The following is a 15,096-nucleotide window of genomic DNA, read 5'->3' as shown; positions in this document are numbered from 1 at the left end:
TCAGAGTGCAGTATATTACAGTATTTACGGTATCTCAGAGTGCAGTATATTACAGTATTTACGGTGTCCCAGAGTGCGGTATATTACAGTATTTACGGTATCTCAGAGTGCGGTATATTACAGTATTTACGGTATCTCAGAGTGCGGTTTATTAGAGTATTTACGGTATCTCAGAGTGCAGTATATTACAGTATTTACGGTATCTCAGAGTGCAGTATATTACAGTATTTACGGTGTCTCAGAGTGCAGTATATTACAGTAATTACGGTATCTCAGAGTGCAGTATATTACAGTATTTACGGTATCTCAGAGTGCAGTATATTACAGTATTTACCGTGTCTCAGAGTGCAGTATATTACAGTATTTACGGTATCTCAGAGTGCGGTATATTACAGTATTTACGGTATCTCAGAGTGCAGTATATTACAGTATTTACGGTATCTCAGAGTGCGGTATATTACAGTATTTACGGTATCTCAGAGTGCGGTATATTACAGTATTTACGGTATCTCAGAGTGCGGTATCACAGTATTTTTTCAAAAACCCGACGCGCTCCAACACGCCCTCCTCCTCCTCCGCCTGGGACAGAACAGGACCATCGGAGAGAGAGAACAGATCGATTGCTCCGGCCTGAATCTTGTGCCGTAAAGATGGATGCTGCCTACCGAAACACCTCCTAGGTAAATAAACACATTCATGCATCTGATTGTTTTAATTGTAAAAAAAATAATAATAAATAAGCGGAGAGTCAGAGACACATGTGGTCTGTTTGTCGCAACGTATCGAGTTTATAAAGTTGCACCACTACAGCGCTTCTGTCTCTGTGTGTAATGTTCCTTCTGCATCCCTGCTGGGAGAACTTGTTGGCAGTAATTCATATAGTATAGAAATAAATCACATTGAGTTGTTGCGTGCGCGCTGGGCCAGGCTGGTTGAACTGTCCTCTGCAGTGTGACCGTGCGTGTCTGTGACCCAAACAGCCACTTCTCTGTCTGTCTGTCTGTCTGTCTGTCTGTCTCCTGTCTGTCTGTCTGTCTGTCTGTCTCCTGTCTGTCTGTCTGTCTGTCTGTCTGTCTCCTGTCTGTCTGTCTGTCTGTCTCCTGTCTGTCTGCATGTCTGTCTGTCTCCTGTCTGTCTGTCTGTCTCCTGTCTGTCGTCTGTCTGTCTGTCTGTCGGTACGAATGACAGAAGAAAGAACAATTCCTCCTTGTCGTCATTTGCCATCTTACCCCCAAACCACAGATAAAACCCTGCCTTATTCCAGGTACAGGGTTAGAGGTTCATGCCTTATTCCAGGTACAGAGGTTAGAGGTTCAGGCCTTATTCCAGGTACAGAGGTTAGAGGTGCATGCCTTATTCCAGGTGCAGGGTTAGAGGTTCAGGCCTTATTCCAGGTACAGAGGTTAGAGGTTCAGGCCTTATTCCAGGTACAGAGGTTAGAGGTTCAGGCCTTATTCCAGGTACAGAGGTTAGAGGTTCCTGCCTTATTCCAGGTACAGAGGTTAGAGGTTCATGCCTTATTCCAGGTACAGGGTTAGAGGTCCATGCCTTATTCCAGGTACAGGGTTAGAGGTCCATGCCTTATTCCAGGTACAGAGGTTAGAGAGGTTCAGGGTTGCAATGATGAAATGTTCCCTGGTCTGACTGCCGTCTTCTTACGATCCAATGAGACAAAGTAGCAGATCTCTTGTGATGTGTTTGTTTGTTTATCACCAAGTGTTTTTATTTGTTGTCTCGTTAAAACAAAACAGGTTTATAAACGCGGAGGAGCCCCTCTCCTCTCCTCTGACATAACTCATTGTGCAGTTGTAACATATCATTCTCTGAACCCTGGACACACTCTCCCATGGTTAGGCCAGCCAGCGCAGTATCTTAACACTGTCAAAGCAATTTATTATGGAGAATCTGATATGCTACAATGTTCCTAATATCAGTAACATCCATCTCTCTCCCTGGCCAGCCCTGTCCTCCTGGCCCTTGCTCGCTGCACAACAGCATGAACACAGAACTGTCGGCTCATCCCTTCGTTCTGGCAAATGAAAATGGAGGAGGTATCAATGTCCAGCCTGGACAACAGCAAACTGGAGGTGGGTGGTTTCTGTTCTGACGTGTGAAATGATTAATGACGTCTAACCCTTTATGCAGCCTGCAGCATGGCACGGTCACAGTGTTGAACACAAACATGGTCCTCCCTTTCCATCAGGGAACTAATGAACATAGCTCAGCACTGCCTTGCAACTCATTATGAATACACTATCTTGCACCCATTAATTTGGGGGTGGGGGGCATATATTTTCGCCAAGTCGTTAGCCTCATAGCATAATTGCCTAAGTCACGCTTCACTTGTGGTCAGCCGAGCCATCTTTGTATGTAGTGTCAGAAATGCCTGTGTCAAAGAGATGACTTGGGCAGATAGTGATTTTGGAATGTAACAAGCATTCTGATAGGCTGATGGCATAGGCAATAATGCACAGTGAATCAGCAGTGTTAGGAGTAGAGTTAGGCAGATATCTAAATTTGGCCAAAATATGGGCAATATTAGGCAATTATGCTATGAGGCTAACGAAATGTCGTTAATATGGTAAATGGTAAATGGACTGCACTTATATAGCGCCTTTATCCAAAGCGCTTTACAACGGCCTCTCATTCACCCATTCACACACACATTCACACACCAATGGCGGAAAGCTACCATGCAAGGCGCCGGCCCGCTCACTGGGAGCAATTTGGGGTTCAGTGTCTTGCCCAAGGACACTTCGACATGTGGCCAGCCGGGGCTCGAACCGCCGATATGCCGACCTTGCGATCATTAGACGGCGGCTCTACCTCCTGAGACACAGCCTCTACCTCCTGAGACACAGCCTCTACCTCCTGAGACACAGCCTCTACCTCCTGAGACACAGCCGCCCCGGCCTGATTATTTGGGTTGTGTGTACTGGGTCCTTGCAAGGCCTAGCCCAGGACATCTTATCTGACCTGGTTGTGTGTGTTAACAGGGCCTGGCCCAGGACATCTTGTCTGACCTGGTGGAGGACGCGTGTCTGGGGCTGTGCTTCGAGGTCCACCGTTCCGTCAAGCAGGGATACTTCTACCTGGACGACCCGGACCAGGAGAGCATGAGGGACTTCGGTTAGTATCTCTAATCCAGGGCCGGTCCTCGGCAAAGGCGAACTAGGCGGTCGCCTAGTGCCAAATGCCAAAAAACCTAATAGTTATAGATACATTTTCTTTAAATTGTTACAGTCTCTATGAAAATATGTCTCAGCCTACTGTCTATTTTTTGTCTTGAAACCATGGGGGGGGGCATCAAATCATACTCTCGCCTAGGGCACCTAAATGCCTTGGACCGGCCCTGCCCTAATCTGTCATGAGAGACTTGGGTTAGTATCTCTAATCTGTCATGAGGGACTTGGGTTAGTATTTCTAATCTGTCATGAGGGACTTGGGTTAGTATCTCTAATCTACCATGAGAGACTTGGGTTAGTATCTCTAATCTGTCCCATTAAGTATATAAATGTACTAGTTCATATGTTTATATGTTTATAAAAGTACATAGTTACATGCTAACACCCCCCTGTCTATATACCCCCCTGTGAATAGGCCATATGTATAGAAGTATATAAGTTTACATAATAGATACATACTCAGATTCCTGCCGATTACTTTTAGGTATATCCCCCCTATTTATGTCTATTTATGTCTCATTCTTGTTTTTTATTATCTTAGGACTGTGTTTTATAATCTTAGGACTGTGTTTTATTATCTTAGGACAGTGTTTTATTATCTTAGGACTGTGTTTTATTATCTTAGGACAGTGTTTTGTTTGTTAACACCTAGGGTTCAATTTTGTTGCACCTGTACAACGACAATAAAGATCATTCATTCATTAATCCTTAATCCATTGTTGTTAAAATGAAGACTTAAAGATTTATTCTACCTATCAGTCATCTAGATTAAATACTTTCATACATACCATCTATTACCATCGATTACTTAGTCATTGCGTATATCTGTGCCCTCTAGAAGACAGACTGCACCCCGTGGTTTCGAATACCGTGTCGTAATTTCTTAATTTTTTCGTTCTTTTAATTTATTTCTGCACAGAGATCGTGGACCAGCCCGGGGTGGACGTGTTCGGGCAGGTGTACAACCAGTGGAAGAACAAGGAGTGTGTGTGTCCCAACTGTAGCCGCAGCATCGCAGCCTCCCGCTTCGCGCCCCACCTGGAGAAATGCCTCGGGATGGGCCGCAACAGCAGCCGCATAGCCAACCGCAGGTTAGCCAATCACGACGCAGGGCCAACCGCAGGTTAGCCAATCACAACACAGGGCCAACCGCAGGTTAGCCAATCACAACGCAGAGCCAACCGCAGGTTAGCCAATCACAATGCAGGGCCAACCGCAGGTTAGCCAATCACAACGCAGGGCCAACCGCAGGTTAGCCAATCACCACGCAGAGCCAGCCGCAGGTTAGCCAATCACACACACAGGGCCCTCCAGAATTATTGGAAAGAGCAAGCGTTTAGCTTTCTTTTAGTTTTAGTTTAAATCTGTATATTGACTTGGCCATACTATCTTTCCACTTTTTGACCCTGAAGAACTTTGTTTCATTTGTCAGTAAGCTGTGTTGATCATTTTGAAAACAATAACCAAAAAAATGAGGGTGTCCACCAACTGATCAACGTGCTAGAAAAGGCACTTCAATGATGACATCCTTCACAGTGCATGTTGCAGTGGGCCTCAGCTCGGCAATACAACCACCACTGGGCAAATGTACTGGATGGGCTTGTTGTGAAACAGTAGCTCATATCTCCTTCTTAATTTAATTAGTTTTATTGTTCTTGTTTTCATTCTGAATGAACAATAACGGCACTCTGGATGACTTATGTGAAGCGTATCTTATGAGTCGTTGTTTCCACACCAGATGATTTCATGATTGATGTCATGAAATAAAAAATTATGTCCCTTGGATAAACCTTAATTAAGACTTATGAACAAATCATGTCTTCATGGAAACTTCATAAAAAAGCTCTGCCCGTCATATCGTATCATATCTTAGTTGGCTACAATATTCTGATTCACCTCCTGTCCTCCTGTCCTCCTGTCCTCCTGTCCTCCTGTCCTCCTGACCTCCTGTCCTCCTGTCCTCCTGACCTCCTGTCCTCCTGTCCTCCTGTCCTCCTGACCTCCTGTCCTCCTGTCCTCCTGACCTCCTGACCTCCTGTGAGGCCTCCTGACCTCCTGACCTCCTGTCCTCCTGTCCTCCTGTCCTCCTGTCCTCCTGTCCTCCTGTCCTCCTGTCCTCCTGTCCTCCTGTCCTCCTGTCCTCCTGACCTCCTGTCCTCCTGTCCTCCTGTCCTCCTGTCCTCCTGTCCTCCTGTCCTCCTGTCCTCCTGTCCTCCTGACCTCCTGTCCTCCTGTCCTCCTGTCCTCCTGTCCTCCTGTCCTCCTGTCCTCCTGTCCTCCTGTCCTCCTGTCCTCCTGTCCTCCTGTCCTCCTGACCTCCTGTCCTCCTGTCCTCCTGTCCTCCTGTCCTCCTGTCCTCCTGTCCTCCTGTCCTCCTGTCCTCCTGTCCTCCTGACCTCCTGTCCTCCTGTCCTCCTGTCCTCCTGTCCTCCTGTCCTCCTGTGAGGCCTCCTGACCTCCTGACCTCCTGACCTCCTGACCTCCTGTCCTCCTGTCCTCCTGACCTCCTGACCTCCTGTCCTCCTGTCCTCCTGTGAGTCCTCCTGTCCTCCTGACCTCCTGACCTCCTGACCTCCTGTCCTCCTGTGAGGCCTCCTGACCTCCTGACCTCCTGACCTCCTGTCCTCCTGACCTCCTGTCCTCCTGTCCTCCTGTGAGGCCTCCTGACCTCCTGACCTCCTGACCTCCTGACCTCCTGACCTCCTGACCTCCTGACCTCCTGACCTCCTGACCTCCTGACCTCCTGACCTCCTGACCTCCTGTGAGGCCTCCTGACCTCCTGACCTCCTGACCTCCTGACCTCCTGTCCTCCTGTGAGGCCTCCTGACCTCCTGACCTCCTGTCCTCCTGTCCTCCTGTCCTCCTGACCTCCTGACCTCCTGACCTCCTGACCTCCTGACCTCCTGTCCTCCTGTCCTCCTGACCTCCTGACCTCCTGACCTCCTGTGAGGCCTCCTGACCTCCTGACCTCCTGACCTCCTGACCTCCTGTCCTCCTGACCTCCTGTCCTCCTGTCCTCCTGTCCTCCTGTGAGGCCTCCTGACCTCCTGACCTCCTGTGAGGCCTCCTGACCTCCTGACCTCCTGTCCTCCTGTCCTCCTGTCCTCCTGACCTCCTGTCCTCCTGACCTCCTGTCCTCCTGTGAGGCCGTCAGGGGGATGAGTGTTCAGGAATTCATCCAGACAGACAAACTCTCCACCAGGGAAGCGGCCCTCCCCAGAGCCCTAACACACAGCTGCAACAGCACTTCATACTATCACCTCCTCCACATCATACTGAGACTATCACCTCCTCCACATCATACTGAGACTATCACCTCCTCCACATCATACTGAGACTATCACCTCCTCCACATCTATCACCTCCTCCACCTCTATCACCTCCTCCACCTCCTCCACATCTATCACCTCCTCCACCTCCTCCACATCTATCACCTCCTCCACATCATACTGAGACTATCACCTCCTCCACATCATACTGAGACTATCACCTCCTCCACACCATACTGAGACTATCACCTCCTCCACCTCTTCCACCTCTATCACCTCCTCCACATCTTCCACCTCTATCACCTCCTCCACCTCTTCCACATCTATCACCTCCTCCACATCTATCACCTCCTCCACAACTATCACCTCCTCCACCTCCTCCACATCTATCACCTCCTCCACCTCCTCCACATCTATCACCTCCTCCACCTCCTCCACATCTATCACCTCCTCCACCTCCTCCACATCTATCACCTCCTCCACCTCCTCCACATCTATCACCTCCTCCACATCTATCACCTCCTCCACATCTATCACCTCCTCCACCTCCTCCACATCTATCACCTCCTCCACATCTATCACCTCCTCCACATCTTTTTTTATCGCCACTACTTTAGTAAGTAAGTAAAGTTTATTTCTATAGCACCTATCTCAGACCAGCGGTCACAAAGTGCTTTACATAGGCTATAAAAACAATATTAAAGAGCAAAAGTAATAGCAGGTTAAAAGAAATAGGTAAACAAGTGAAAATAAAAACAAAGAAACAAATAACAAGTGTTACTTTTATTTTAACCCTGAATCATATTATTTCTTGTTGTAGTGAAGTATCACATCAGGTTCAGTGATGGCATCTCTTGTGCACCAGTGTTTGTTCTTGGGATATGTAGTTCATAGTGATGTCTTTGTATCCTGGCTTGTACCCTTAACATTTAAATGGAAAAATGATATCCTTGGTTGCTTTCCTGAAAAGGCACGGCTGTTCTTTTATCCAAAGCGACTTACAGTTAGAGATCACAGGGACAGTCTCCCTGGAGTAACTGAGGGCTAAGTGCCTTACTCAAGGACACACTAGTGGTGGTGTTCCCAGGTGGGATTTGAACTCATGACCTTCTGATCACCAGTCCAACTCACTATCCACTACCACATACTTCTGGTATCATCAGCACAGCATATTTGTTATTGTTGTTATTGTGTGTCTGAAAATCATGAATAAACCAAAAAACACATTTTGATAATGATGCATCTTATGCCTATTAGTATTTCCAATCCGTTTCTATGTTTCTTTTTACAACATACTTTGGTAACCGTACTCCAACTAGCTGAAGCGATGATGGGCTGATGCCATAATATGATGTCATCATTGTCACTGACTCTCACCTCTCCTCTCCAGGATAGTAACCTATCACCTCTCACCTCTCCCAGGATAGTAACCTATCACGTCTCCTCTCCCAGGATAGTAACCTATCACCTCTCCTCTCCCAGGATAGTAACCTATCACCTCTCACCTCTCCCAGGATAGTAACCTATCACGTCTCCTCTCCCAGGATAGTAACCTATCACCTCTCCTCTCCCAGGATAGTAACCTATCACCTCTCCTCTCCCAGGATAGTAACCTATCACCTCTCACCTCTCCCAGGATAGTAACCTATCATGTCTCCTCTCCCAGGATAGTAACCTATCATGTCTCCTCTCCCAGGATAGTAACCTATCACCTCTCCTCTCCCAGGATAGTAACCTATCACCTCTCCTCTCCCAGGATAGTAACCGGTAGCAACACCAACAAGTCAGAGAGCGACCAGGAAGACAACGATGACGTCAACGACAACGACTGGTCCTACGGAGCGGAGAAGAAATGTAAGGAGAGGCTTCACCCTCCTCCAGGGCTGGTGACTCCCACCCTCCTCCCCCTTCCTCCCTCCCCCCTCCTCCCTCCTCCCTCCCCTCCCTCCTCCCTCCTCCCTCCCCCCTCCTCCCTCCTCCCTCCTCCCTCCCCCCTCCTCCCTTCTCCCTCCTCCCTCCTCCCACCCACCTCCTCCCTCCTCCAGGGCTGGTGACTCCCACCCTCCTCCTCCCTCCCCCCTCCTCCCTCCTCCCTCCCCTCTCCTCCCTCCCCCATCCCCCCTCCCCTCCTCCAGGTGCCCTGAGGACTCTCCCCCCTCCCTCCTCCCTCTCCCCTCCTCCCTCCCCTCTCCCCCCTCCTCCCTCCTCCCTCCTCCCTCCTCCCTCCCACCTCCTCCCTCCTCCCTCCTCCCTCCTCCCTCCCACCTCCCCCCTCCTCCCTCTCCCCTCCTCCCTCCCCTCTCCTCCCTCCCCTCTCCCCCCTCCTCCAGGAGCCCTGGGGACTTCCACCAGGGACAGCCAGGTCCATGTCAGATGTGTTCAATGTTCTCCTGCCTACAGTACAGTGGGGTATAGTGGGAGTGGGGTATAGTGGTATATAGTGAGGTATAGTGGGAGTTATTGATGTTGCTGTATGTAAATCCTTCACATGTTTTCCATGTCTTTTTCAAACATATACCCTTACCCATTTGTTTTACAGCCAAGAAGAGAAAATCAGACAAGGTACTTTAACATTCTTTGAAACAACTTCATCATTGGTATGTATTTAATCTGTCTTTTTTCTGTAGGAATGTTGTTTTGCCCTTAACCAGCTTTCTTATCGACAGATAGATAGATAGATAGATATGTAGATAGATAGATAGATAGATAGATAGATAGATAGATAGATAGATAGATAGATAGATAGATGGATAGTTTATGTGCTTCATCTAGCCTTAAAGAAGCCCAGTGCCTCTCCTGACAAAATGAGAGTCAAGAAACGTTTTAAATGGGATTATGGGTAATGTAGTTGTTACCCACCAATATCCGATCCCTGTAGAGGAGCATGACCACATGTAAACAGCAACACAAATGGAGCAATGTCACTGTGGCATTTTCACATGCAAGCCTGATACCAGTCCTGTATACACAGTTACACAGTGTACTGTATACATCAAGGATGGACATAGTATGAGAGCTGCATAACTAAAATAACTAAAAAAAGATTTGCAGATTTTCATAATTTAATCAGTAATAATACCAGAGAATGAGATTTCTCTCCAACATGGCCGCAGGTAGGAGGAGAAATCATATAATCAGTGGTGCAAACTTGTCACCTTTAGGTGAAATTCGCCGTTTTTACCTCAAAATAGGTGACCTACGTGAATCATGCAGATCTGCCCAAAAAATATTTGGGGAGGGGGGGGGGGGGGGTCTACATCTCATCTCATCCAAGTCACATGATGCCCAAGCTAACATCTTCCTGTCTGCTAAACTCTGCTGCAGTTGAAATAAAACGTCTTAAAAAGTTCTTAAGATGGATGTAGAAACATAAGAAGTAATCAAATAAAATAACATAGAAGTTACTGTATGTCTATGTTGCGATAACTTCTCAACAGGAATTTACAGGGTTCGTTCAAACTATCGTAATTCTTGAACTATATGTGCAATCGAAAAAATTTCAACAGTTTCTGAAAGCACAGAAGTTGCACTCTCTAGCCATTTAGGGTTATTACGGTAGTTCACCAAAAAAACAAATGCACTGACCTCAAAGTGTCATGGAGTGATTTGAAGAGAAGCAGTATTTTAGCGGTGTTTTATACTTTAGTGAGTTTCTGTACATACAGTATATGTTTGTGATTGTGAAATGTCACAAAGACCATCTAGGCTAGGGTAACCAATCCACCTAAAAGTTTCATCGAGGACGACGATGTAAGTGACGAAGGACTGATTTCTTCTTCTGAACCAGGGTATGGAGGTTAGTTCTAGCGAATTTACCTGATAGAACATCGACATGCTAGAAACACATAACTACACATAATTAGATGATCATTATAAGTATTTAGTGATTGTTAAACTGTTGTTTATTATATCGAGTGGGTACTTTACAACTTCAAGTTTCGTGTTATGAAAAAAACGAGTCGGCGAGTGGTTTGCCCTAGGCTGCGTTCGTAAATTCGCTCTGGAAATCTGATCAGCAGTCATGGAATGCCTCTTGTCCAATCAAATTACTTGGTCCCTTTATGACGTTGAGCCCAGTGCGCAGAGCGAATTTACGAACGCTGCCCGAGACTGTCTCGGGTCCCCCTTTACCTCGCTTTTAACCTGCTGCTACATTGCTTCTATAACATCAGGATCAGACAAAGGGCGAGACTTTCAAAATAAAAATGTTTAATGGCTTCTGTGTGCTTTAGACTTGCGTAGAATCGATTTTATTTTTATTTAAAAAGTCCGACCGGAAAATGTATTATTGTCGCCAGACCCACTGCGTGGGAATACGACGCGTGCAGATGAGAGACAACATATAAAACAAAACTTATCGCACACTTATTGCTCGTGTAACATTGGTTAAGCTGCGCCCAAAACCCCGATATTTTGCCACGTGAAATGATAAGACAAGAGGCCTCGATACGATAATCGCCGTAGGAGGCGATTCGACTGTAGGCATGTGAAGTTAGAATTTCTTCAAACTTGCAGTGGTAGCAACGGTATGTGTGGTTTAGTAAATATAGTGTGTGTGTGTGTGTGTGTGTGTGTGTGGACCTCCTGTGAGAGGTGTGTGTGTGTGTGTGTGTGTGCCATATCTCAGTATGTAGGCTATGCAGTGTAAGTGAGTGTGAGTAAGTGTGTGAGTTTATGCTGTTATTTATGCTATTATATCTAATGTGTTGAGAAGAAATGGAAATGAATCAAGAAATTGATAGAGTAGGCTAACTTACATTATCATTGTTCTATATGCAACAGAACAGATCACCCAGCATTGCTAATGAAAATAATCAACGAATGTGAGTCTAATACCAATACTTGCTCAATAGGTCTTAAAATCTATTAAAAGTGGTCTTATAAAGGTCTTAAATGTAACTTGTTGAAACCTGCAGGAACCCGCATAATTATTTTGAGAACAGGTTGCTTACATTAATTATGAGGGTGTTAAGGTCAGGGCCATCGCTACTTACACGCGCATCATTGTTAGACCACTGTTAATGATAGAGCTAACCATCTACGGGCAAAAAAAAAGTGTCACCTTTTTGGACCATCGCCAGTTTGCACCCCTGAAAATCATCATGGGCCTCCGCCTCTAGGGCCAAGAAAACAATACTTCAGATGTTTATTTCATCATCTAATAAAACAGATTATGGTTCCTGCCCCGCACTGACAAACATAGTTCCAAAAAACGACAAACGTTGTCATGGGAACCTGATACACAAATCAACCGTGGCCTAGGACTTATCTCTGACATAACTGTTATTAAATCATGGCTTTGGACGCCTCTCAGACAAGCATAAGTGGGTTGCTCTAAGGTTCGACAGTTAGACAGTTACTAAAGTCAGTCCAAGTCAGTCCATTACTAAAGTAGTCCAAAAAGGATGTTGTAACATCAAAGCATTGGCCTCCGTAAGTATTGGGAAAGCGAAGCGTTTTGAATAGGGGTGGGCATCGACGATCGATAATTGATCGATAAGGATCTTGGTCGATCACAAAATAAAACATTTGGTCGATCACAAAAAAAAAATTTCTTTTTTTTTTTTTTGTGATCGACCAAATGTTTTATTTTGTGATCGACCAAGATCCTTATCGATCAATTATCGATCGTCGATGCCCACCCCTAGTTTTGAAATAGGGGGGCTATGTATAAAAAGCTTTCTCATTTGTATAATGGTGAAACGGAACACAAATACCTCAAATAAAAGCTGAGAATCTAGACTTTCACCGCATTGTAATACACTCGTAAAACACTTGTGTTTAACACTAAGTACCAGGCCGGAAATCTAGGTGTCATAATTGACTCAGATCTTAACTTTGAAACCCTTTGAATCAAAAATACAACAGAAATCTCCTTCTATCATTTAAGAAACATTACTACGGTACAATCTATTCTCTCCCAGGCAGACACTGAAAAAAACGAATGCGTGCGTCTGTCACTAGCAGACTAGATTACTGCAGTGCTCTCCTGACAGGTCGACCAAACCTGCTAATGACCCAGAATGTTGCTGCACCAGTCCTGCAGTCTCTGGCTCCCTGTCAGCTATAGAACAGACTTCAAGACTCTTCTACTAGTCTATAAATCACTCCACTGCCAGGCACCCAAATACATCATGGACATGCTCGTAAGACACACACCAGGTAGACCCCTGAGGTCCACTGGCACTGAACTCCTGACGGTCCCAGAAGCCAGGACCAGAGATATGGAGACACAGCTTTCAGTGTATATGCTCCCAGACTGTGGAACACCCTACCTGAGAGCCTGAGATTGGCCAAAACTCTGGAAACATTTAAGCGAGACCTCAAAACCTACTTATTCAATCTGGCCTTTTTAAATGTCCATCTTAGTTGTTGCTTTATCTTCTTTGCTCTTTTCAGAAGCGCATTGAGTCACATATCTTGTGAGGAATGCGCTAGACAAATAAAGTTTGATTTGATTTGGTAAAGTGGAACCTCACACACAGCCAAACAAACGTTCAGGTAAAACTGACATGAACATGTAAACACCTGGCTGCTAAATCTACTCCCACCATAGTATCATTGAATATTCTTCATTAATTTTGCTTTCCCCATCATCCCAGAAACATAGACCATGTGTAAAACTGTGCAGGTTAGAAGGTTAGATTTATTTTCCAAAATAAATGTTCAGCTATATTAGTGGTCACAGTTAGCCATGTTACTTGTACATTAGCTTTATTTTCATATCCTATGAAGCTTTCTATACAAGCTGGCTATGTTTGTCCCCTGATATGTTTCCGGATTCATAAATTACAGATTGTGTCTTTAATTAAGTCTTTCGTTGTTTTGTGTACACATTTTAAAATGTCTTTTACTGTTTCTGACAGACTCCAAACTCACCCAGGAGATCCAAATCATTTAAACATAAAAGTGGTAAGTCATCATGAATCATAGATGTACTATTTGGTTGTATCGCCTAAACTCACCATATGCGAGTCGACACTTTGTGTCATTTAAATGAGCTTGAAAAAACATGTTCTCCCCTCACGCCGTTGGTGAGTTAACGCTCTAATGTCTGACTCTCTGGACTGCTCCCAGACCTGTTTGTGATTATAGTCAACTCCTTTCATTATTGTTGCCATGCCAACCAGTCTGGACTGAGTAAGACGTGGTCTGCGTCAGCATCCAGACAGTCACTGCTACAGTATAGTTTGGTTGGAGACTAAGAGGATGTTGATGCATTAACCCTGCCAGCCTATCGGGGATCCGTGTACCTCGTTGTCCCAGATTGTTGATTTTGTCTGTGTTGTATGTGGATGTAACCTGTAATTGTTGTACTGTTGTGATTTTATGATTTTCCAAATATGGTGTAATGAAGAACTATGGGAGTGGAAGGGATGTTATCGCCATGGGGGGGGGGGGGGGGTTACTTAGGTGTTTATAGTGGGGGATAGTATAGTAACCCTGCCTGTCTCTCCTCAGCTATGATGTATAACCCTGTCTGCCTGTCTGTCTGTCTCTCCTCAGCTATGATGGGGCCCAGGCGCCGCATGGAGAACCAGGAGAGCCCGCGCATGATGATGAAGGACGACGGCGGCTTCCCTCAGTAACACACAAGACGGAGGGATGGTTCATAAGATGGTTCATAAGATGGTTCATAAGATGGTTCATAAGATGGTTTATAATGATCGAGTCCGGCTCTCTCTGTTTCAGGTGGACTAGTAACAGTAACACGTAACAGTGCCACTTGACCTGCCTGAGTGTCCCGACACCCCCTGCAGTTTACATAAGAGAGCCAACCCTCACTCTTTGTTCATATGGATAGATATTGATAGCTCTCTAGGCTTGGCTCTGACTGTGTGTTACGCACACACACTTCTGTAAAATGTGATCAAGCGATTAAGTGTCTTTTTTTCTTATTTCTCTCTTTTTTTTCTTTTTATCTCTACTTGTTTGGTTTTGGGAAAGTGCATAATTATGGAAAAACATTACACATTACAGACAATCATGATTAATGGTTTGTCAACGTATTTATCTAAAAACTGTCCATGTTCAACCCAGTCAAGATCGTGATTCTCCAACTGATGAGCGTATGCTTGAGAATAACCTCTGGTAATAACCTGGTTATAACCTCTGGTCATGTACAGCTGAACCCTGATCACACAGACAGACGGTTAGCTGTGAGCGGGGAGGTTTATATCTGATAATGTTTCATTGCGGATGGGTAGTTAGACTTGTATTGTAAGATGTGTTTACATTGTAAAGGGTGACTCGTACCCTGTGTGTGGTGTGATATTAGTGTAAATATTCACCTAGTTAAAATGCTGCTATCCTGGCTCTGTCTGTTCATTGGTCTAGCGTAATAAATGATTTGTTACCTGTCCTCAGCTGTGTCATAATGATTTGAACGGAGAGCAAAGGTGTGTCAAAGGTATGTTTTAGTTTTGAGCTTAGCAGGTGAAGATGCATAAAGCTACGCTTGTAGTGGGTTGGTCTGGCAGCCAACATCATGTTGCAGGTGTCTGTAGTGATGTGCTGGCCTGTACGCAGGAAACAGTTAGGGGTTACACCAACTTCATCTCAAATGTGTCGTTTTGGCAACAGCTACAGCTTTTTATCTATTGCTTTATTCAATCAATTATTGAAGAAGAAACTCATTGACC

The 15,096-nt window shown here is 45.4% G+C and overlaps 1 protein-coding gene across 1 annotated transcript; it reads left to right on the top strand.

The window, feature by feature from the left end:
• The first annotated feature begins 617 nt into the window (after positions 1-617).
• Positions 618-14,484, top strand: atxn7l3b (ataxin 7 like 3b). Its single transcript, XM_080541660.1, has 8 exons — positions 618-680; positions 1,961-2,087; positions 2,997-3,129; positions 4,105-4,276; positions 8,211-8,308; positions 8,994-9,016; positions 13,321-13,366; positions 13,961-14,484. Exons 2-8 carry the CDS (start codon positions 2,037-2,039, stop codon positions 14,041-14,043), a joined length of 606 nt encoding a protein of 201 aa, XP_080397786.1. The 5' UTR covers positions 618-680; positions 1,961-2,036; the 3' UTR covers positions 14,044-14,484.
• Positions 14,485-15,096: the final 612 nt, after the last annotated feature.

The sequence above is a fragment of the Nansenia antarctica genome, assembly GCF_963989245.1.
Source record: "Nansenia antarctica genome assembly, chromosome: 11".
Classification (NCBI taxonomy): Eukaryota; Metazoa; Chordata; class Actinopteri; order Argentiniformes; family Microstomatidae; genus Nansenia; species Nansenia antarctica.
The sequence above is the reverse complement of the archived record's forward strand: the minus strand, read 5'-3'. Positions and strand labels throughout refer to the sequence as shown.

Excerpts from the sequence above, each read along its gene's own strand:
- atxn7l3b (XM_080541660.1), top strand. The coding sequence starts at position 2,037 with ATGAAAATGGAGGAGGTATCAATGTCCAGCCTGGACAACAGCAAACTG. Across the intron at positions 4,277-8,210 it reads AGCCGCATAGCCAACCGCAG|GATAGTAACCGGTAGCAACA; the intron begins GTTAGCCAATCA and ends CTCCTCTCCCAG. Across the intron at positions 9,017-13,320 it reads AGAAGAGAAAATCAGACAAG|ACTCCAAACTCACCCAGGAG; the intron begins GTACTTTAACAT and ends TGTTTCTGACAG.